This window comes from Canis lupus, chromosome 37 (assembly GCF_011100685.1).
Source record: "Canis lupus familiaris isolate Mischka breed German Shepherd chromosome 37, alternate assembly UU_Cfam_GSD_1.0, whole genome shotgun sequence".
NCBI classification, from domain to species: domain Eukaryota; kingdom Metazoa; phylum Chordata; class Mammalia; order Carnivora; family Canidae; genus Canis; species Canis lupus.
The window spans coordinates 17,457,784-17,480,329 of record NC_049258.1 but is presented as its reverse complement, the minus strand read 5'-3'; the positions used below and the strand labels follow the sequence as shown (position 1 = coordinate 17,480,329).

Sequence of the window (22,546 nt, the reverse complement as noted above, 5' to 3'; positions counted from 1 at the left end):
TTTATGTAGTTCAGATGGGGCCCCTGCTCTTTCATCTCCTACCCCAACTGCTCCTGATAGAGATGAATATGTGATCCAACCATGGGTAATCAGCAGAAGTAAGCAGGTGACCCAAGATTCAATGATTTTCAGGCCCTAGATCTTGGCTAGTGCCAGTGGGAAAGAGGCTTTCTTTGGTGGGTCGTGAAACCAGGAGCTTCCAGTGACCGACATGGAAGGGGTGCCTGACTGAGAATAAAACCAACAGAAAAAGCAGGGCTAAGATTCAGAAAAAGAAAGATTCTTAACATCTTTTGAATGCCTGGATCCATCCATGCCTGAGGCCTGCCTTCTTGGTTACTTGAGCCAATAAATTTGCCTTTATACCCAAGCCAATTTGCTTTCAGTTTCTGTCACTTGCAACAGATAGCATTCTGCTAAATATAGTAGTAGGTAAAGCCTGATGCACTGTGGGGAGAGAATTGTAGCCTTCTCATCATAATTTTTCCTTGGTTGGACTGAGCAGTGTGTGTGTGTGTGTGTGTGTGTGTGTGTGTGTGTGTATATATTCCCCACCCCCCCGAGAAAGCACAATCTGAAACTGAAAGTTAGGTGACAAGCAATTTTATTTTGCAAAACAATCACTATACAGCAACAAATACATTTGCAAATTTTGATTGAAAAACATGAACTAACTACAACCAGCCATTGAAGAAATGCCTTTCTATGGTAACAGGCTCTAGAATTATCAGAAGAAAGAAACCCCCCAGAGATTTGTAGCGGCACGTTGGAACCTTGGAATCCCAGCATACAGAGTATACTTTTTGTTGATTTTTTTTCTTTTTGCTAAAGTTGAAGTCGATTTTCATGATTGACATTTTCTGAGTTTAAAAATAAGTTCTTTCCTGCAGAGGGACTTGGCCTCAACCTACACACCCAGGCTAAAAATCCTAGGTGTAAAAAAACAAACATCAGTGCTGATTTTAGCACATCAGTTTTGGAAGGAATGCCTAGAATTTGCCTTTCCAAGCCATGAATCTATTTTTTTTCTTTTTGGCTACTTAGTTTGTTTTCCTCATTTTTGTGGCATGAAAAATAGGACAAAAAGTAATTGTAGCAATGTCAGAATCAACCGCACTGAGATTATTTTTTTGATGTTATATTTTGGCTGATGATCCTATTTCCTGCTGTTTCACTTTATGAATGTGTGGAGAAGGCCAGCTATCGCCAGCAGATTCTTCTATTTAGTGAAATTCTCTCTTCAGCCTTCTTCAGCCATACCTAGTTGGTGTTACACAGGTGTCTTGCTTGTGGGTGGGATTTCAGCCTATCACCCTGCTGGAACTCAGCAGGAGAATCCAGAGAGAGTTGGTTCCTAAATGAACAGGGCCTCTGAAACTCATCATGAACTCGGATCTTTCCTGCGTCATTATAAGATACCCAATTATTGGTTGCAGGTGACCCAGAGAGAGTGAGTTCATTGGAGAAGCTGGCCTTTTAACTCTTCACAGCTCTGGATTACTTATGTATCTTTAAACAGGTTCTCAAAGGCTAAAGCCAGAGAGAAACTGGCAGTAATAGATCTAGAATTGGAACTATGAAGCTTTAATTTCTAGATCAGCGTATGGGTATCCCCACAAGAGTGGTGTTCAAAAAGCTTAATTTGTGTCGTTAATCTTGAGTGAAGGCAAGATAGGTTCCACTCCCTATCCCCATAAGAAGACATTTAACCTGTGTGTTTCTCTCTTCTTATCGGTACAAATGATCAGTTTCTTTTTGTTAACATTATAAAGAATCACATTTCCATACAGAGGAAGGGCATTTATTCATTATAATTTTGCTGTGATTTGAAATAAACATTTGTTTTAATGCCAGATCTAATATCTTAATGCTTTATATAAACTGTTTTGGGGCATGTATTTGTAAGAAATGGAATTCTAAAATGTGTAACATAATTACTTATTCTTAACATTTATAAAAATTTAAACCAGGTTGGTAAAAAATACTTATTTTGTAGGTTAAAACTGTTCTAACCAGCTGTTAACTTCTTTCTAGAGAACTTTAATCACTATCTAACACTATCAAACATGTAAGAAAATACCACAGGTCTCCACACAACTACTCTTTCTTCTCCTATTTCCTGGTGCATTTCCAGGGAAGCTGATGAATAAAATGCTTAGATTGGTCAAATCCACATCACAGCAATTCTTAGGCAGAAAACAGACACATCCATAGTCATACTCAGTTTCTAACTTTTTGACTGCTGTATAAAATAATTGATTTATAAATATTTTCAGACATGTTTGCCCATGTAAAACCTCTTAGTTGAGAATGAATGCTATGTTTTTGCTCCGAGAATTTTTTTTTTTTTTTTTTTTTGGTGGAAGTCATGTTGGTTGCAATATCCAGTGGATCATAAAATGGCACCCGTGTTTCTCTATCTTTGCATCCCTTGGCTGTCTTCTTAGACGCTATGATACTTCCTCATTGCCTCATCCATGCTCATCATTTCTGCCTACATAGTCAGGAATTGATTTGGCTCATGGGGATCAAACACCTATCAGACCATTTGCCTTTAACTGTCCAGATCCAACCTACCAGCCCTGAGCAAGAAAAAGAACAGATAAAATACTAAAAAATATCCACCCAGACTGGTAACTGATTGCTTATTCACAAGTCTAAGATGAATGATTTATGAGAAGAATTAATTAATTTGTGATTTCCCAGACTGTAGATTAAGTCAGACCAGTGCTACCTATTGAGAAGTTGTACTAAATCATACAGTGTTCCTTTACAGAGAGCAATGTTGGAATCCTGAGAGAAACTGATTTGGAGATCTGAATCTCAAATGTTTAGTAGCTATAGCTTCTCAAAATATTGTACTTGTCCTTTCTGATCAGGTGATCTTTACTTTGGGTAAGGAAGCCGAATATTTCCTATCAGATCATTTCATTAGCGGGCACTGTTTTGAAGGGTGGAACAACATGTCCCAATGGACTCCCTGCGTTAGTTTCAACTTTAGCAAATGGAAAAAAAAAAAAAAAAAAGAAAGAGAAATTTTAAGAAGTCTGTTTCTTGAATGATTACAGGAATAAACCCTAAACTATTCCATGATTCAAAATGAGATAAATCCAAAATCTTAAACCAACAATCTGTAAACCCTTTTAATGTATAACTGGACCCACCCCCACAAACTCCATATTGGTGAAAGCAAAGAAAAATAAATTTTCCTAGCATCACGGGAGAGACTTGTATCTGGCACTAAAACAGGGTTACAGCTCTGAGTTGTTACAGGAAGCAACTTCATGCTAAAACTTTTTGTTCTTTTTTAATGTATTTTTTTTTTTAAATAGGGAAAGAACCCTGCTAACATCTACTTTCACATACCTAAAATTGCAACACCAAAGGGTGCAGGAGACACAGATACTGTGAATAAGGAAGTATAATATTCAAGTATATGAGGAAGTATCACAAATGGCCACAGAGAAATATATATATATATTTATATCTATAATACTGTATCAAACAGATGGAAAGGGAGTATGAAACTGGTAGTGTGGACACAAATCTAGCTGATCAACTGACATTCTAATCAGACACGAGTCCATCCTAATGAAAAGTGCTTCATTCCTAAGAGATGCACTTTTATACCACTTCCTCAGCCACAGCTCAAATGCTTCGTACCTATTTTTAATTAGTTAAATAATTTATTGGATTGACTTATACTCTGATATAATTATCCAGGTCCCAAATGTTAATAACTTAACTGAATCTTTCTTCCCATTTATACAAAATAACACTTTAAAAAAAAAAAAACTTATTTCTTACATGCTCTTTCCTTCCTGCAATCAGACTCCTTGATTTAATTTAACCTGTAATAAGTTAAAATGGGCAGCTTTTATCTTTTCACCCAGCAACAGAATAGTGAAATGAGCAGCTTGGATTTCAACAAGGCCTTTCAGAATGTATTATGGATAGCCTTCAGGCACATGAAAGGTAAAAATGCAATTTTTTAAAATAATAATACTCCATGCAAAACAGAGCAGAGCAAAAATAATTGTCCAATTGTACTCATGTAAAGCCAGTGTCTTCCTGTTGCAAATGGAAATCAAGTCAATTTCTGCATATACTATTCATTGTTTTTTATAAAATTGTAACAATTACTACAGTTTGGGAATGAGATTATTTATTTTACGGTTTGTAAAGAATGAATATAACACCTGCTCAGAGCCCACTCCTGCCAAGAGCTCATGCCTAAATATGATTATTTCGCTGCTAAATGAGAAATATTCACAAGCCCTGCTTAGCGAGTGCAGCAGTGACATCCTCGGCCAGAGTGGCCAGCTGAGGGGATTCGAGCAGGTTGATGCTTCCAGAAGAGGAGACATTGCTGAGTCGTCGGGGGGATGCCACGCTGGATCTGCCTGGGGACTGTGTAATGATCTCAGCTCCGTGGTCCACACGGGCCTTCGCATGCTCTCTGAAGTTCAACTTTTGGCTGTCGATCTATTCAAGACAAGCATCAGGCCTTGTTAACTTACGCATCCCAATTGGCCCCTAGATCTTTCACTACATCTCAGAGCTGATGTCAACGTCACTTTTGTTCAGCTCTATCATTCTTACTTCCTATATGCCCGGGTCTTCAATCTGTGATTCGATTTCTTTTTTAAGATTTTATTTATTTATTCATGAGAGACACAGAGACAGAGGCAGAGACGCAGGCAGAGGGAGAAGCAGGCTCCATGCAGGGAGCTGGATGTGGGACTTGATCCTAGGACCCCCGGATCATGACCCCAGCCAAAGGCAGATGCTCAACCATTGAGCTGCCCAGGTGTCCCCATCTGTGACCCATTTTGATGAGTATTTCAGAAGGATTTTAAAAAAAGAAGACAGGATCAGCTCACAACCTTGTTTCTTACCTTGACATTACCACCTCCAGGTACATGGTGGGCATTGTCAAGTGAGCCAACTTTAGCTTGGGCCTTTTCTTTGAAATCCAGTTTCACGCTCTCAATTTTCACACGCCCACCACCTGTGAGAAGAGAAAGGATTTTAAATGCCTTGCTACAATGATATCTTCTACTTGTGGTGACTATGTCCCAAAAATAATTATAATAGACAGACCATCATAAAGCAACACACTTAATTTACTATCCTTTTAACCATGAATGTGAAAGGACTTTTTTAGAATTTTAGTCTATACCATTTTTTCCCATATCAACCAAGGTAATGACATCCTTCTTATACCATGATATGGCTTGACCTACATATTAATATCTTTTTTCTTCTAAGCCAAACAGAAGTTTGATTTCTAGATGTTTCCAATGCGCTTATTTATTTTGAAACTCATCATACCTACCTTTGCTTTTCAACTAATAAATTCTTCTTAATAATCTACCCATGTCTAACCTAAAATATCAGAGGGGCTTTTCTTATCTGTATAATAAAATTCTAAAAATAACACACTGAAAATATCCCATTTCATCCTTTCTAAAACTTGGAACATTTAATCTGTTATTCTTAAGGGAGCAAATAAAATTGAAATGAAGATCTTTATTCTTCATCATGGTAACAGGTCACTTTTCCAAAAAACAAAAACAAAAACAAAAACCTATTAAATTAGGATGGTATATATATGGGTAATATATTCATTTGTAAATTTTCAACATTAATGGCTTGACTGATGAAATTAGATTGGAAGCTAAATTGTTTATAACCAGTGAGCTTTGAGAGTTTCCCATTATCATTAGTGGATGAGGCAATAGGAAGACAACCTTAGGAAATGCTACTTTAAAAAAAGAGACAGAGAGTGAGGAGAGGGAGACATGCAGACTCTCCACTTAGTGGGGAGCCTCTTGGGGATTAATCCCAGGACCCTGAAATCATGACCTGAACCAAAATCAAAGTCAGACACTTAACCAACTGAGCCACCCAGGTGCCCCAGGAAATCCCCTTCTTGTATAGATTGCATAGGACCGATCTGACACTGACTTTGATCTAGCAATGCGGAGACAGTTTTGACCATGCTGTTTCCCTAAATGCCATTTAGTCTGAAACATGAGGATCTGCTGATAGTTAAAAGAGTGCAGAGTGGTGCCCCTATCTCTGCATGCCTTTCCCAGCTTGTAAATGCACGGAGTTCAATGCTGGTAAGTATCCATTGTCCTTTAGTCTGTCCTTGAGCACTTCTGGGGGTCTGCTGATGTCTTTGACCTGAAAAGAAGCTAATCAGATCCCTTTACCTCTCCACCTGAGATTTGCTTTCACTTTCATTAGTAATTTGGTTTTTGCTGTGCACATTTCTTTGGAAGGCCAGTGGTAAATGACATGATCACCTACTATTACTACTACATCTCTCTTACGATTTGGACTGGAAAGAAACATTGGAAAGATTTTTCAGTTTTGGACTCTTGATGCTTATTTATCTCTGTAGGTCAAAAAGAAAGGTCTGTTAAGTCTCTACAGACTTAGACCTTATGGTATTTTTCTTATATGATACCTAGACATTTATATTGACACTCAACTACCTGTCCAGGGACCCCTTGAAATAATATGGTGTTATTAGATTACATTTTGAAGATGTATCCATTCATTCTTCTCCTGAAGCTTTAGGATGTGCACAATGTTATTTACTTGTGTTTATAGGAGACATATACTTGTCCCTCCCTCAAAATATGCATTATTGCAGGAACTCTTATTCTTCCAACATTTCACCTGGTCACATGGGTCTCACGTGTTAGTTGTGATGGGATTAGAGTGATTCATAAAACACACTTATTTTGGTTAGAACCTGGAGGATGTTGAGTTTAAACTTAATGAGATCAACTTTCTTGGGATCTTTTCTTTCTTTCTTTTTTTTTTTAGCTTCTAATAAAAATGGCCTTCTAAAGCTTTCTTTTATGATTATATGTTGTGTCAATATAATCCTGTTAAAATTTTTGTTGAACTCTATTTTAAGGGAGAGAAAAAAATGTAATATTGACCCAAAATATATTCACAAAAGGAAGCTTAAGAAGTCTGTTTTTGTTGAAATCCTACTATAAATTTTTATTTAACTTTTAGAGAAGCCCATCTGAATTCACAGATCTATCCCTTTGGTTCTGAAAAATTTTGGCATTCACCAGGAGCAGTAATTGTGAAGGACTATAACTTTTACCAAGCTCCATATGTCCTAAAGTTGGGCTTCCACATGTTGAACTGTTTCCTTTATTTTCTTCTTGGATATTCCACATTCCAGAGTAACTTTGTGAAAAGCTCGCCAATGTCAAGGATCATTGTATTAACACTTCTCTGTGAAATTAGTCATCTGATTCAGTTCTTATAAAAGGCAGATCTAGATTTAGAAATAGGTGGGAGTCCATGACAATAGTCTTTTATGACCAATAAATCTTACATAGACTACTTCCTTAACTATGTAACATTTTCTTGTGTATTGAAAGTCCAGTTGATTTGGCTAATGGAATATTTGTTGTTTAAATTAAAGGATCTAATATTTTCTTTTGCATCTTGGAAAAAGATAGACAGTATGGCCAAATACTTCAGTCATATTGTTGACACAGTGGTACAGAGTCAACTAAGTGTTTGTAAGCTTGAGTTATAGACAGCAGACTTGTGAAGATATGCAGTATGTGACCATGTCCCCACTGCCTCAGGAATGACAGAGAAGCTAATTTCAGTGTAGCAGTTCCAAAATTAGTACTGAAGATTGTTGGGGAATATCTACAAAAAGACATGAGTGGTGATTGACCTAAAAGCTGGACCTGGGCACTTAGAGGCTTCTCATTCCCTACCCTGTCCTTGGAATGGGGGTTCTTGTTGTCTTTCCTGCTCCCAGAGGCTGCTTCCAGAACAGAGCCTTGTTATAATGATGTGGTGTTGAGAACACCTACACTGTATACATGACTAAACCCGGTTAAGGCCTCTTTACAAACTTTTAAGATTTGGTGGGTGGGTATGAGAATCCATCTTGCTGCTGTCCAGAGAAGGCTCATATGTAAGTTTCCTTTACTTATTAAAACTGCCACCTACCAACCTGGAGTAGCCTGCCTCTTTCTTTGGTTTCTCTCTGTCTTCTGAGTACTGGGGCCAGTTTCAGATTACAGCAGGAAAGCAAAGTTTCTACTCTTTATGAAGCAAATTTAAGAAAGGATAGAGTACACATGAGAAGATACAAACAAAAGTCAATTCTTGAAATGATATTCAGGTTTTCTAGTATTAGATGCAAAACCATAAAGTTTCTACTCTTTATGAAGCAAATTTAAGAAAGGATAGAATACACATGAGAAGATACATACACCAGGGAAACTCCTAAGAGGTCTGTGAACCAATAGAGATTCCATCTACGCATTCTCTAACTCCTTGACTTGCTTTATGAACATCTTTGTCAAAGTGAAGCCTGACTTCTAGAAATGTTTCCAACGCATTTGTCCATTTTGAAACTTATCCTGTTTATTTTTCAACTCATAAATTCTCTTTAATAATCTTTCCTTGGTCAGAAATCTTTTTGGGTTCAATCGTTCTTATACTTTGTTCTGGATAACATTTGAGACAATGATTAATGGGAATAACCTATTACCTCATTTAATTAAGATATCAAGCATACCAATGGCTTCCTCTTGTCCTTTTATAATTCAGTGGTTATTCTCAAGAAAATTACAAATTTGACAGTTGTCCATTGTTTACATATGCATGGAGGTAGAATTTAGCAAAAATATAATAATGATACTTAGAAAAAAATGACTCATAATGTTAGATTTACACTTTAAAGAGAAAAAAAATCCCAACAAATAAGAATGTAAATTGTACTTTAGAGTACTAGTCCTATACAATACTCTAGAAAAACAAGAGGCCAATGGTTTAAATAAGTTGAGATAAGCATTGCATCAAGTGATGTTCAATTAAGCACTGCATTCTGCTGAGAATTCATAATGCTTATTGACCTATAATAGGATTTGAGAAATTTAGCAGATAAATACATTTCATGAGCTTTGCCTAAGCATAATTTTTATTTCACATATGTAGACAAAATACTTCCAGGAAATCTTTGGAAATGCTGCTTTCAATCCATGTAATTATATCTGAATACATGACCCAAGATATTTTATAGACCATATATTTCAAAGGAGTTCTAATAAGCATGTTGAGTACATGCATCTTATTTTTTTAGCCTTTTTTTAAATAATAAATTTATTTTTTATTGGTGTTCAATTTACCAACATACAGAATAACACCCAGTGCTCATCCCGTCAAGTGCCCCCCTCAGTGCCCATCACCCATTCACCCTCATCCCCCACCCTCCTCCCCTTCCATCACCCCTAGTTCGTTTCCCAGAGTTAGGAGTCTTTATGTTCTGTCTCCCTTTCTGATATTTCCCACACATTTCTTCTCCCTTCCCTTATATTCCCTTTCACTATTGTTTATATTCCCCAAATGAATGAGAACATACAATGTTTGTCCTTCTCCGATTGACTTACTTCACTCAGCATAATACCCTCTAGTTCCATCCACGTTGAAGCAAATGGTGGGTATTTGTCGTTTCTAATGGCTGAGGAATATTCCATTGTATACATAAACCACATCTTCTTTATCCACTCATCTTTCGATGGACACCGAGGCTCCTTCCACAGTTTGGCTATTGTGAGTACATGCATCTTATGTGCCTTTTAATTTTGAACCTGTCCTATGATATGTGGCCTCTTTGTGATAATTGACTTTACTTGTCCAAATGAAGATGGCTTAAAGTTTCTAACTTAAGTTTCTGTTAATAAAAGCATGGGTTTTCAGTATTTCAAGACATGTTTCCAACTAGATATCTCACAACAAATATTTTGCTTGTCGATGTCTTGAGCAATTTAATATTTCCCAAATTACTAAGAAATATTTATTTACCTGGCCTGTGGCGGATATTCTTCAGAGAGCCACATTTTGATGTCACGTGGCTTAAGTCTATCTTCTTGGTAACAATCTGTACCTGTATGAACCACAGAAAATACACTTAAAATAGTTGAGACATGGATAAGTCCCCAAGCTCATACATAAAATCCAGAAACATATCCAAACTCACAACACACAACAACACAGAAACCCAAACTGAAGTATATATACACACATAGGAACATACACCCTCCCAGTGTCCTCCCACATTTGGTTGGAGAGAAGGACCAAACTGAAAGAGAATCCTAGAATAGAAGATTTTATTAGTAGAAAACAGATCATGCCACAAGAGGATAGAAACACCTGGATTAATAAGGCAAGCTTCCACTCAGAGAAAGAAGCCACACTATGTTAAAACCTTTCCATAAGCAAAGAGCCAAGTGAAGAGATGAATTATTCTTTAAAAAATGATTTTTAGATAAAAGTAACCAATACTGCTCATAGATTCAAGAAGACCAACATTGCTTTAAGATATAATAAGAAGAAAGCTCAAAGCTTTTCTAAAATATTATTGTCATGTCTTGGCTAAATGGAATTTTCTTATACACCAAATTATAAAATGGTGGCAGCATTCTTTTTCTTGTGTTTTATTGAAGTTATTTCCTCTTGCAATGTTAGAAATAGTGCTTTTCCAATTGTGGTCCATTGTCCATTTGCATCGGAAGTACAAAGGTATTATTAGTGAATTGCACACTGTGGAAATGGGCCACAGAATCTGCATATTTGAAAAAGTGATTCTTTTCTAGAGGAAAATTTAAGAATATGGTTTTGGAGGTTGGAAGCTCCCTTACTTACTTTTAAGATTTTTAGTTACCTCAGTTTATCCTTTGTCATATAGCTGTTTTGGCCAGCAGGGCCTGCAGTAGAGAATAGGGGTCACTCTTGACACCCTACAGGTATTTCCCAGGACTGAGACTGCTTCTGGGAGAGTACCACACAGTTTGCACTAACAGTCAGGACACAGGGAGGAGGGCAACCATGTCAACATAAATACTGATCCTGAGGCTTAGCCTAGCTGCCTTAAAGGAGCCTGGCAAACCTTGCTATGGACTTCCTATGACAATGACACTTTCATGCCCAGCAGAACAACTTTGGGCAACAGGTGACAGCTCCTGGTAGAAGGCACTTGCTGGTCTCTCCCCTTTCACTGCTTGACTCCATCTCTGCCCAGTTGAGGAATGAGGAGCCAAGAGTTATTAAACAGGTAAGAATTCTGGACTTGACACTCTATAAATTACTTGAGTCACAAATGGCCAGAATCTGAAGTTTAGGTGACAGAATCCATAGAGAGTCAGCCTGGGTCACCTTTTTTTTTTTTTTTTTCCTAAATAATTTTGTGACGAACCATGCTTACTTTACCTTGAGTTTGCCTGCTTCAGCTCTGCCACAACTATATTTGAGAAATATGGATTCATCTTTTCCTTCTTCTCAAAGGATATTATTTCCACTCAATTCAAGACACAGGAAAAAAAATCCATCAAGACAGTTTATCCTGGGACTTGAATCCTTTCACTTTGAATGACAGATGAACTGTGCTTCAGTAGTTTTGCATTATTCCAAACATTGTTCCTAATTCTCATGAATAGTGATGCACAGAAGATTGACATTACACACTGTGAGTACTTTCAAGTATATCAGTCTTTCCCTCAAGAGTAATTTAAGTGGAGCTATAAAAGTGTGTGCCGGGCTGGCATTTGCAGGGGAGTAGAAACAGCACGAGGAGGTACCTGGAAGCCAGAGGCCAGCAATAGAATTGGCCAGAAAGGTGGGTTTCCCATTCCCCTGAAAAACATGGTGCAGCCCATTAACATTTTACTCCTCAACTGAAAGCAAGCCACTTGCGGATAATCTTACAGGGAAGGATGGGAAGCCCACCAGCAAAACTGCAAGTGTGACAAGCTCCCAGACCCGGGCACACATGGAGCAGCAACAAGAAGGCGGATGTGTGTCTTGGGAGAGAGGCAGGAAAAGAGACAGTGTGCTGGCTGTGCAGATGGCTCCACACAATCAGGATAGTTACCTAATAGAAGCTTCTACTTACATTTCCGCCCCCAGCAGAATGTTTGATGTTATCCTTGGAACCACATCTGGACTGAACTTTGCTAAAATCGATCTTCTTGTTTAAAATCCTAACCTAAAAGGAATTGGAGGTAACTTCACTATGCATTTTTCTTTCAATATGCTGGGCATGGGGGAGCCAGAATGGGTTGCTGCCAAGGAGGCTCCAAACTTCCTCCCACTGATGTAATCATGTAAGAGAAAAAAAACTAACCCTGGAACTGGAGAACAGATCTATTATTTAAATATGAGCCCCTACTTCCCTGAATCCTCAAGGGCCAAATGTTCAAGGACTTTAGATATCCAAGTTGTTGGCAGGTGTAACCTGGAAACAATTAGAAGAACAGAAAAATAAAACTTGGATCATCTGTGACTGGGAGGCTTCCAATATTGTGGGCCACACTGGGACTCAGTTGCCACTCTATGAAAGGTCTCATTGTATACTTCAGTGTAGTTCTCACCCTATCCCCCTTTAAATCCTATGTTGTCAGCCATCACAATTATAAATTATCTGGTACACTTGATTGTATTACTGGTCCACGTAGCACGACTTGTCAGGCTAATGCCACAGATGAGGGTTCTTATTCATCCCAGTGCAAGAACTCTTGCTTTCCCAAGAGGGTCAACATGGAGGCTCAGGGCCTCCTCTGCCGAAAGGGTTTCACTAATGTCTTGCACATTTGGCTCAGTAGTCTTCTGAAAGTCCTGTCTCTGACAGCTGCTCATAAACAGCCATAAGTCTTGGATGGTCGGTGCAAAAGCACTCTTTCTATTATTTTAGAGAGGAGCAAACCAAGGACCGTTGTTTGTTCCCTAATAGCAGGTCATGTAGAAGCAGTCCAGGCCTTGCCTAGGTCCAAAAGATTTGAGGTTAGGTGTTCTATTCCTATTTTCAGAAGTTTGATAGTCATCTTGAAGACAATAGCAAATCTAAAGCTGGACAGATATTACTCTGGCGTAATGTAATGTGCAAAGTAATAGCTCTTGTGACTTCTTCCATGTGTCTTAAATTTTGAATGTTTTGGAGGGCACATGAGCAATGTAAGCATGGAAAGAAAGGTTCACTTTTGTTGTTTGTTTGATTTTACTTTGGGTACTTCTACTCCTCGCCACGTATCCCCTCAATAGCTAAAGAGAAATTACGTTTTCAACGCTTTAGGGGAAATTTTGTCCTCTTATTTAAAAAAAAAAAAAAGCTAAATAAGCATATCCTAGATATACAGCCCTCTCCAAGAATGGTATCACATCTCTTATTATTTGCAAAAAAAAAAAAAAAAAAGGTATCACGTGAGCAATGTAAGCATGGAAAGAAAGGTTCACTTTTGTTGTTTGTTTGATTTTACTTTGGGTACTTCTACTCCTCTCCACGTATCCCCTCAATAGCTAAAGAGGAATTACATTTTCAACACTTTAGGGGAAAGTTTGTCCTCTTATTAAAAAAAAAAAAAAAGCTAAATAAGCATATCCTAGATATACAGCCCTTTCAAAGAATGGTATCACATCTCTTATTATTTGCAAAAAAGAGTAAAAAATTCAAGATGACATTGAATCCTTAATATTTTTAACTAGACAAAGCTTAAATTGCAGTGCCTGCCTGGCACTGATAAGAGAGCTTGTCCCTTACAGGGGAAGATCATTGACAGCTCTCATTGGCAGCCCAAGGGAAGGGACTCTTGTCAAAATCTGAAGTCAGGAAACATGATGATTGGGTCATTCTGTAGAGCATGATAAAAATTCCAATTTAAAAAGAAGGGGGGAATATCACACAGAGTCTGTATCTAACAAATATAGTGGCATGCTAAGAATTTCACATAAAACATAGATGTGAATAACTTTAAGTCAACAAGGGCCATTGCATTTCAAGCCTCATAGATAAATTATTTTTAGAAAGCAAATCACTTTATTTTTTCAAATAATAATATTTTTATACCCTCTATAAGTCTCTATTTTGGCAATGAAATAGAATTTATCTAAGCCATTTTTCTAATCCTTGGGGATATATCATATTTCATTTGCAAATTTTAATTTAGAGATCATTAGAGTACCAATCAAGTGAGTCATTACCAAGTGATCAAAAGCTAAATGTTAGATCTGATTCACTTGTTGCAAAAATGGAAATTCCAAATTCAGTTGCATGAATCTGTTTGACTCTAACATTTAATCAACTGGCAATTTTTATGATTTCTAAAACAAATGATGCAGACCCCAAGGGGGCATATTGCCAGTATTACTTAGAGACAGTTTAAATTGTAAAATCTTAAAACTTAAAGGTTGACTTCTGATTTTCCCCAGATTTTCTAGAGAATCACAGATTTTCTAGTAAAACACTTAGCTGGCCTTTTTTGATGGGAGACTTTCCCAACATATGTCAGGTAGGGTATGACATTCACCATTTTCTTGATGGTTAAGAGACAGAAATGAAATCACTTTGGGCACGGGATGCTGGATTCTCAGTAAGATTTATGCCTGACAACTTGCACCTGAGCACCCCCTAGTCCGTGTGATGCAAATTTATGCTTTAGCAAAATTACAAAAACTTCATGTTAAAGATCTCTGGGATCATTTACTAATAATTAATATCTTAGAGAGTTAATTCTACAAATACCAGGAGTCCTCAGACACCTTCTATAAAATAGAAAAGTAGATGGCTGCTGTTAAGGATAATACTTTATTCCAGACTAGTTTTTTTTTTTTTTTTAAGTCAGAGAGTCAAGATTTAATTCTTTGTGCTCTATGGATAGGTCTAAATACAAATGACTTTTTTGGGGAAGGAATTTACATTGAGCCTTTATTTATTTATATGTCAAAGGAAAATCATTTTTAACCATCTTAGAGTTGGTCTAGAAAAATTTAACCAACTTCCATTTGATGAACTAATTTTCTATATTCATTATATAGAGAAAAAATATTTGAATAGTTGTTATCCAAGGTTAACCCTAATCCACATTTTATCCTTGTTAATTGCTTTTGATCAAAATTTTTGGTTGCACTATTAATGCAAAATGGGGTGATTTGAGAGTGTGACAATCTTTCCTTCTGTATACTTCACAGTGAAAGGGAAAATGTATTATTCCAATCAAGTGAATCATCTTTCTAAAGCTCTGTCTTGTTCAAAATTCTCCCAAAGTCTCTATTTCCTATTAAAATGCATCAAAACTTCTTAGCTAGGCAACCAGGATTCTCAGAAATTCTGACTTTTGAGCCTTCTCAAAACTTCACATTTTGGCCAGACATTACATTCCATACGTTAAGGACTTATTTACAGTTTCAAGCTTGTTCCCATGTTTTCCTTATGTTATTATCTCTTGCTAGAATGCCCTCATTCCAAGTTGAGTCTGGGACTCATCATTCTTCAAGGATCAGCTCAATCAGTCCCTCCTATCGGAGACTCTCATGGACAAAGGTTGGTGACTTGCTTGTATTCACAGTTGGCTTTTCATTCACATAAAAGTCATATAAGCATAAAGAGTTAAAAAGAATAGGCTAATGTAATTGAATAAAATGTCAGAATTATTTTATTTTACTTTTCACTAATTGTATCTTCCTCCACCATGCAAGGGAAGCACAGTATAGTGACTTTCTGGATATTCCTGGTATAGCTCTTGTTAGTTTTATAATGACAGTTCAAATGAAATGATATGCCAGTGTATTCTCTCTGCATATAGGTTTAAATGCACCTTTAGAGAAATACATCTCTTTTTTCTCCAAATGAGGTTACTCTAGGAAAGGACAGGAAGGCAAATTGTAGGATATGTCTATAGGAAAGAACAAATCTCTCTTACTAGAGATTAGTTGGAAATTTGAAACATGTAAAATGAAAGAAAATGTAACCCTAATTTATAGCATTTAGTAAAATAATTTATAAACCAGAGGCATCAATCATAGTGCCAACTTGCATTTCTTAAGCAATGGGATTTTGATTTTTTTTTTTATTTGACATACTCGATGCTGCTTTCTTTATCAAGAGACCCATGTGTCAGCTCAAGATAGCAAGATATGGAGAGTAACTGGGAGTCTAGAAGTTTGTATTCTGTTCTTGGCTCTCCTGCAAGATTGTGCTACGCTCTACAGGCATCCTCTAGGTATGAACCTCAATTGCTCTATCATTTCTTTCTTCCTTCATCCAATGTTGTCTTAGAAAGAATGCTTTCTTTTTCTTTTGAAAGGGTAGTGGTGAGTGACCCTTCAACCTTACCAGGGATTAAGCTTTTCCTTTGGCTTTACCTCATTTCTCAGAGTGTTTAAAATGAAGCCTTTCCTGTCCTTGGATTACAAAAACACTTCTCTCTCTCTCTCCCCCAAAAGTATTTCCCATTCCATAGCATTCAATTTTAACAAAAGCTATTTACCTCACCTATATAGAGTCCTAAAGTATCATATATTAAAAAAATATGACCACATCAGATATTTCTGAAGAATGAAAATTTTTTGGAATAGATTATGTTTTTCAAAGATTCATCTGTTAACAACCCTGTGCTCAGATTACAATGCATACAAATTTCATAATCTATTCCAAATTTTAAATAGCTCTGCCTATACTGACCAATAACATCTTCCAAACTCAATGGATCAGATACAGGCAATAAACATACTGGAATACACATTTAAATAGAAAAACAGTTCATGTCAAATGTACATTTCCATGGAGCTGTAAAGGAAAAGGATAAATTAGGGGGCCCATTAAGGTGTCAGACCAATTTTTCTATGCAGGCTGTGCCACACAGCACAGAAAACAGAACCACATTAAAAACCTTGAGGTTGAATAAATCATGCTGAAAAATTTGTAAAGAACTGTTTGGTGGAACAGACATTGAGTTATGCATTGGCCACATTGTGAAACATTGGTATTACATTTTTTCTTCAGCTTAAATTTTAAAGAAATTTTAAGGAATAGAGGACCAAGTGTAAAGGCAGTAACTTTTAAAGAGTTTGTTGAAAACAACCTGAGATTTAAGGCTGTTCCCATGTTCTTGCTTGGCTTGTAAATGGACAGCAAACAAACAAAAAGGAACTTTATAGGTCTTAACTTTGTAAGCCCAAAGTAGTAATTCTTTTTCAAAGTTTTTTTAAAAAATAATTAATGTTAATAAAGCTTAACCCCCAAATTTTACATTACTTTACAAAATATACTTGAATTATAGTTATAAATATTCTATTGCATAAAGACAGGATCTGTGATACCAAAGAAATTTCATTTTGAGAAAATATTTACTTTCTCTCTCTCTGTCCCTCATACAAACACACACACACACACAACCTTGTCACGATAATATAATGCATTTCAGTGAACAGTTTTCCTTCATGCTGGGTTGACAGTATTTTAAAGCTCATGGGGTATTTTATAACTTCTTATTTAGCACTTATTTGTAGCCCAATGAGATGGAAATAAATGGCTTGTAAAGAACTTAAAAATTACATAAGGGTAAGGCACTAGGGGAAGATGAGAAATGAAAAAAAAAGAAGCCACTTCTTTTCTGCCTAGATGATAGAGACCTTGCCTTGTTGTCTCATTCCCTTTTTCTCATATAGTACTCAGCAGGGGCTTAGTAAATGTTTGACAAAATGATACTCATGTGAATGAGAAATAAATCTAAGTAAGTTTCAATTCTTTTTTCATTTAAAGTTTTATAAATTTACTTATATGTTACTAGCATTCAGTAGGCCCTTCACAAAGGTGGCCATCATAATTTTATATAACGTGAGAAAAAAAAAAACCTGTTTCAGTATAATTTATTACTTGCCTCCAGCATTAACTCTATTTTCTCCTTGAATATAAAAATGAAAGCAACTTATTCAAATTAGATGCTAAAGGCCTAAAAAAGCCTCAAGATAATGCCTGAAACTTTATAAGAAAATATAAAAAAGATTCCTCTCTACATTTCACTCATTTCATTCTCTCCTTCCTCTCTCTAGTGTCCCTTCTTCCCCAGTTACATTCCTCTTACTTCAGAAGCATTGATTTTTTTACTTAAGTTCAGCTGGTCCTTTGTGGTACAAATACTTATGGAATCTATTAGAATAACTAAATTAATATTTTTAATGAGCTGTAATGCGAAATACTACCATACTCTAAGTAGAACCATGCATTTGAGAGTTTAAAGTGACTTCACAGTCTGCTTATGTGAGGTATTGCTATATTATGATGGTGCTAATACATTAAATGAGATGGTGCTACAAAAAGAAGTATATTTTGTCTATTCTTATAAAAATAAGAAACTTGAGGACCAGAGAGGTCAGTATCTAAGGTCACATAACACTTTAATAGAAAAGTTGTAAGAGGAACTCAGCTCTTATATCCTGGCCTAATATTCTTTTAGCCAAAATTCACTGTGGTCCAAACATGGAAAGTTTCTTTGCGTCATAACTATAATGGCACTAAGCATTCACTTCATTCAATAAGTCACTAGAAAGAATGCATCTCTCCATGCATATGGTGTACTACATTCATTCAACTTTCACTCAACAGATAGTTATTAAGCACCTACTATGTACTGGATCCTGAGGACAAGATGGACCTCATCCATGATTTTGTGAAGCTTAGAGTCTAGTAGGTGAGACAAGATAGACATTAAATAACTAATTTTACAATGGGATACTTAATTACAAGTGTGGTGAGAAGCACTGGTTATATTATAGGGAGTACATTAGATCTAGAAAAGAGCAGATGCAGGGAGACCAGTAAAAGAAGTTAATGACTATTGCAGTGACATGGACAAGGGATAATGTATCCTGTACTAGGGTGGTGCAGAGCAAACTACGATAAATGGGGCAGATCTAAGAGCTATTCTGGACACAAAGAATGCATTACTTTTCATTACCCTACATTACCCTACAAAAGATACTTGAATTAAATTAACACAATGATGGGCAGGATATGGGATGAGGAGCAGGAGATGAAAAGATGATTCTTAGGATTTGACTTGGCAAAGTCCTATTATTTGAATAGGTATAATGATATTTAAAAAGAATAATTTAACTTTCTACTCTAAACTATCTATGTGGCATCAACCACATTAATATTCTTGCTGTTCCTAAAACATGCCAGACATCCTTCTACCTCAGGGCTTCTTCGTGTGTAGTTTTTTTCTGCCTGAAATACTCTCCTCCAGTTCTCTACATGGCTCAGTCCTTGGCTTCCATAAAGTATTCAAATTATCACCTCCTCAGGGTTTTCCTAGTCACTCTATCAAGAAATGTAATCTTCCCACATAATTTAAATCTCTTCTTTGATTTGTTGTTTTTCTCATTTTGTTACATATGTTTTCTGATAAAAATTTTCTGACTTGTTTTTCTTACTAAAATGTAAATCCTATGAAGACAAAAATTTTTTAAAAAATTGTCTGTTTGTTCATTGTTGCATTCTCAGTACCTAGAATACAGTATGCAATATAATGGGCACTCAACAAATACCTGTTGAATAAATGATGAGTAAAATGAATGTAAAACTCTGTCTGGAACTATTGAGGAAATATAAGACAGCCATCATTTATTCTAAAGGTGCCAAGGTAGATTTTAAAATTAATATTTCATTATTTGTCCTTGACATTATCTATAGGAATTTGAAAGCTAGAATCTATACTCTATTTCAAAACATTGACTTTTAGAATTATTTAAAAAAATAATCAGTTAGTGTAGGAGAATACAAAATATGATGAGAAATGCAACATAACTGCCCAGATTTAATGATCTCAACTTTTCAGTAGTGTATTACTCTAACACATTATTTGCATAAAATTATTTCACATAAATATTATAAAGGACCCAAACCCTCAAATTTCAAACCTGGTGAAATAAAACCTTGGCATGCAGGGAATGTTAAAGTATTGTCAGTCTCCTGTTGTGCAACAAAAGTTAAAGCAAACAAAACAATGATTAAGGTGCATTAAATTGCATACTTTTAGACAAGTGATTCTTCATTAAACACAAAATTATAGAACTTGAATTTATAGCTCAGCCTTTAAAGGATTGATATTAAAAGCCCTTTATGCAAGATGTGGATAATATAAAGGCTTCCATTTCTTATTCTATGAAAATGTGAAAGGTGGCCTATAAGGAACTGAATATCTCTGACATCCAATATTCCTTAATTCAACAGGTCCATATAGAAATGAGAGACAGAAGATAGATTATTTCTAGAATGCGAGGATATAGGTCCTAGTCTAATGGATTTATCTAAGTAAGTTTTTTAAAAAGATGCTAGGGCAACACTGACTGGGAAGGTAATAAACTGACAAGTTCTATAAGATTCTTTATATAAAGGAGAAGTACTGTTCTCCTCTTGAACACGAATGACTTGCTTGAAGACACCACCATCTTTTTAGCCTATCTGACCTAAAAATGACTGACTGCTCCATGAATGAAGGAGAAGTACATAATTCACAAGACAATCAATCAAATCCACAGACATGGCCTTGCAGAGATCATGATCTACCTAACCATTCTATCCAACGACTATAAATGCAAACAGCCTTTGTGAAGCCACCTCTCCAGTAACTCTCAACTATAACAACTATACAGAAATTGTGGTTTGTAGACAGACCAAAAAAACAAGAAACTTGTTAAAGCATGTATAAGTATTTCATATAAATCAAAGCACCATATAGAAAACCTGATGCATTGATAGAAAAGGTAAAAAAAAAAGTACCATTCACTGAGTTCTTGCCTAATTTTTTTATGTGATGCATTTAGAGAAATTTTTATTTTCCTACTTTTGTTTAAATCAAGCAGCTGTGTTCTTAAAAAGCTAACATTACTTATTCTAAAGTTTAGATTTAGATTTAATGTAGATTAGGGAGTTAACTATACTGAAATAGATTCAAATTAATACACTTACTAAGATAGTCTTACCTGGGCCTTGAGTTAAATTACCAAGGTCACTATCTACAGAGAATCTCAGATCGCATATGTTCTTTCCAGTAGAATGAATTTGTGTTTTGCTGAAGAGATTAACTTTATTGCTTTCTGTAAAACTCCTCATGTTTTCAGTGAGTTTATCTATTCCATTAGCCATCGATTTGCCTCACTGAACTGAGCCACAGAGCTAAGCTTCTCTTCCAATATAAAACTGGACTTTTCATAAAGTGATAATCACTGTAAGCATACAACCTATACCTGTGGAAGAGCAATAAATGCTCAAATTGAGACAAATAATAAGGCTTCCCAACTTGGAAAGTTGTTGAACTTCCAAGACACATATATTTTTTACTATATATTTCCCCTCCCAAATCTTAGTGATTGCACAAACAGCAATAATATAGCTTTTGAAATTAAATCATTTACATACAATCTAACCACTCCAGATTTTATAACAATAGAGCCTGTGTAGGAGAATTAAGGTTACATCTATAAGTTTGCTCCCTTATTTATTAATAAGAATTGTGTGGCTATTTTTCTCAATATCTACAGGCTACATATTGGTATTAAAAAACTTGTCTCCTACAGAAGGTACTGCTATTGTCCTGTCCTCTTCTGAGTTGACCACTGTCCATTCTAACACCCTAGGGTTATCCAATTTATAATTGGGAACAACATGCCGGAAGCTTCAATTTCCCTAACAGAGTGAATTTGTGGATCCTCAATCAGAGAAGAAGGGATAGCATCTCATCTGGATAATTTCTAAGGAGCTTTAACACAAAAATTTTTTCTAGTCATTCTACAAAACGCAAATGAACCATCCAGTCAAAACTTGCAGTTTAACACATATTGAAAAAGAATTTCTCCTCATTCTTTGTGTTTAAGGCTTTTAAAGGGTTAATGTTAGAGTGTTAAGTGATATATTTTTCCTACAAAGACAGTTCAACTGTAGTGTGCCTCAATTTCCCAATTCATTTCCCCTCCAATTTAAATGCATTATACCATCTATCATAAAATAGAGGCAAACATCTTCCTTCCATCTTATCTGGGTGAGGGGATACCTTGTGGTTCTGCAACAAAGTCACTTCATAATAACTTCACTGTTGTGTATTTTTTTTCCAAGTCATTGCAGCTGTGATAGAGTAATTTTGCAGCAGGTTACCACTTGCCTTGTCAAAGAAGAGATTTCTTCAAATGACACTGTGAGTTTAAGGCTATTTTTGTTCTATAATTTATGTCATATGTCTTTATTAGTCCTTAATTACCACAATCTCTAAGGCAGTTTTAGTTGACTTCAAAAGAATAAGGCATCTTTATGTCAGTTTTATGAATTACTGAGTATAGCAGAAGTCAACTGAAATTAGACAAAAACATATTCACAGACATGGTAAAGAAGCAGAAAGGAAAAGAAGTGTTCCTATTTTTTGGACTGGTTTAACCTTAGTGATTTGGACAAAACTAAGGGTAAAACCATTCTTTATGCCTCTCTACTGTGAGGAGTCATATGAATAAGAGCTATATTATAGAATTTTCTTTTTTTAAAAGATTTTATTTATTTATTTATTCATGAGAGACACAGAGAGAGAGAGAGAGAGGCAGAGAGACACAGGTAGAGGGGGAAGCAGGCTCCCCGCAAGGAGCCTGATGTGGGACTTGATCCTTGTCCCCTGGATCACACCCTGAGCCGAAGGCAGATGCTCAACCACTGAGCCACCCAGCTGTC

General features: G+C 36.1%; 1 protein-coding gene across 16 annotated transcripts in view; it reads right to left on the bottom strand.

Annotated features, from left to right (window-relative positions):
• Positions 1-587: 587 nt before the first annotated feature.
• MAP2 (microtubule associated protein 2) overlaps positions 588-22,546 on the bottom strand; it is a 291,178-nt gene continuing 269,219 nt past the window's right edge. For 10 of the 16 annotated variants that reach the window (XM_038585596.1, XM_038585598.1, XM_038585599.1 and 7 more), the window contains 4 exons: positions 11,954-12,046; positions 9,868-9,949; positions 4,899-5,011; positions 588-4,485 (listed from right to left, as the gene is read on the bottom strand). In XM_038585596.1, coding sequence (XP_038441524.1) covers positions 4,270-4,485; positions 4,899-5,011; positions 9,868-9,949; positions 11,954-12,046 — 504 coding nt within the window. In that variant the 3' untranslated portion in view covers positions 588-4,269. The remainder of the gene's footprint in view (positions 4,486-4,898; positions 5,012-9,867; positions 9,950-11,953; positions 12,047-22,546) is intronic. The other 6 variants (XM_038585604.1, XM_038585606.1, XM_038585603.1 and 3 more) reach the window with 1 other exon arrangement.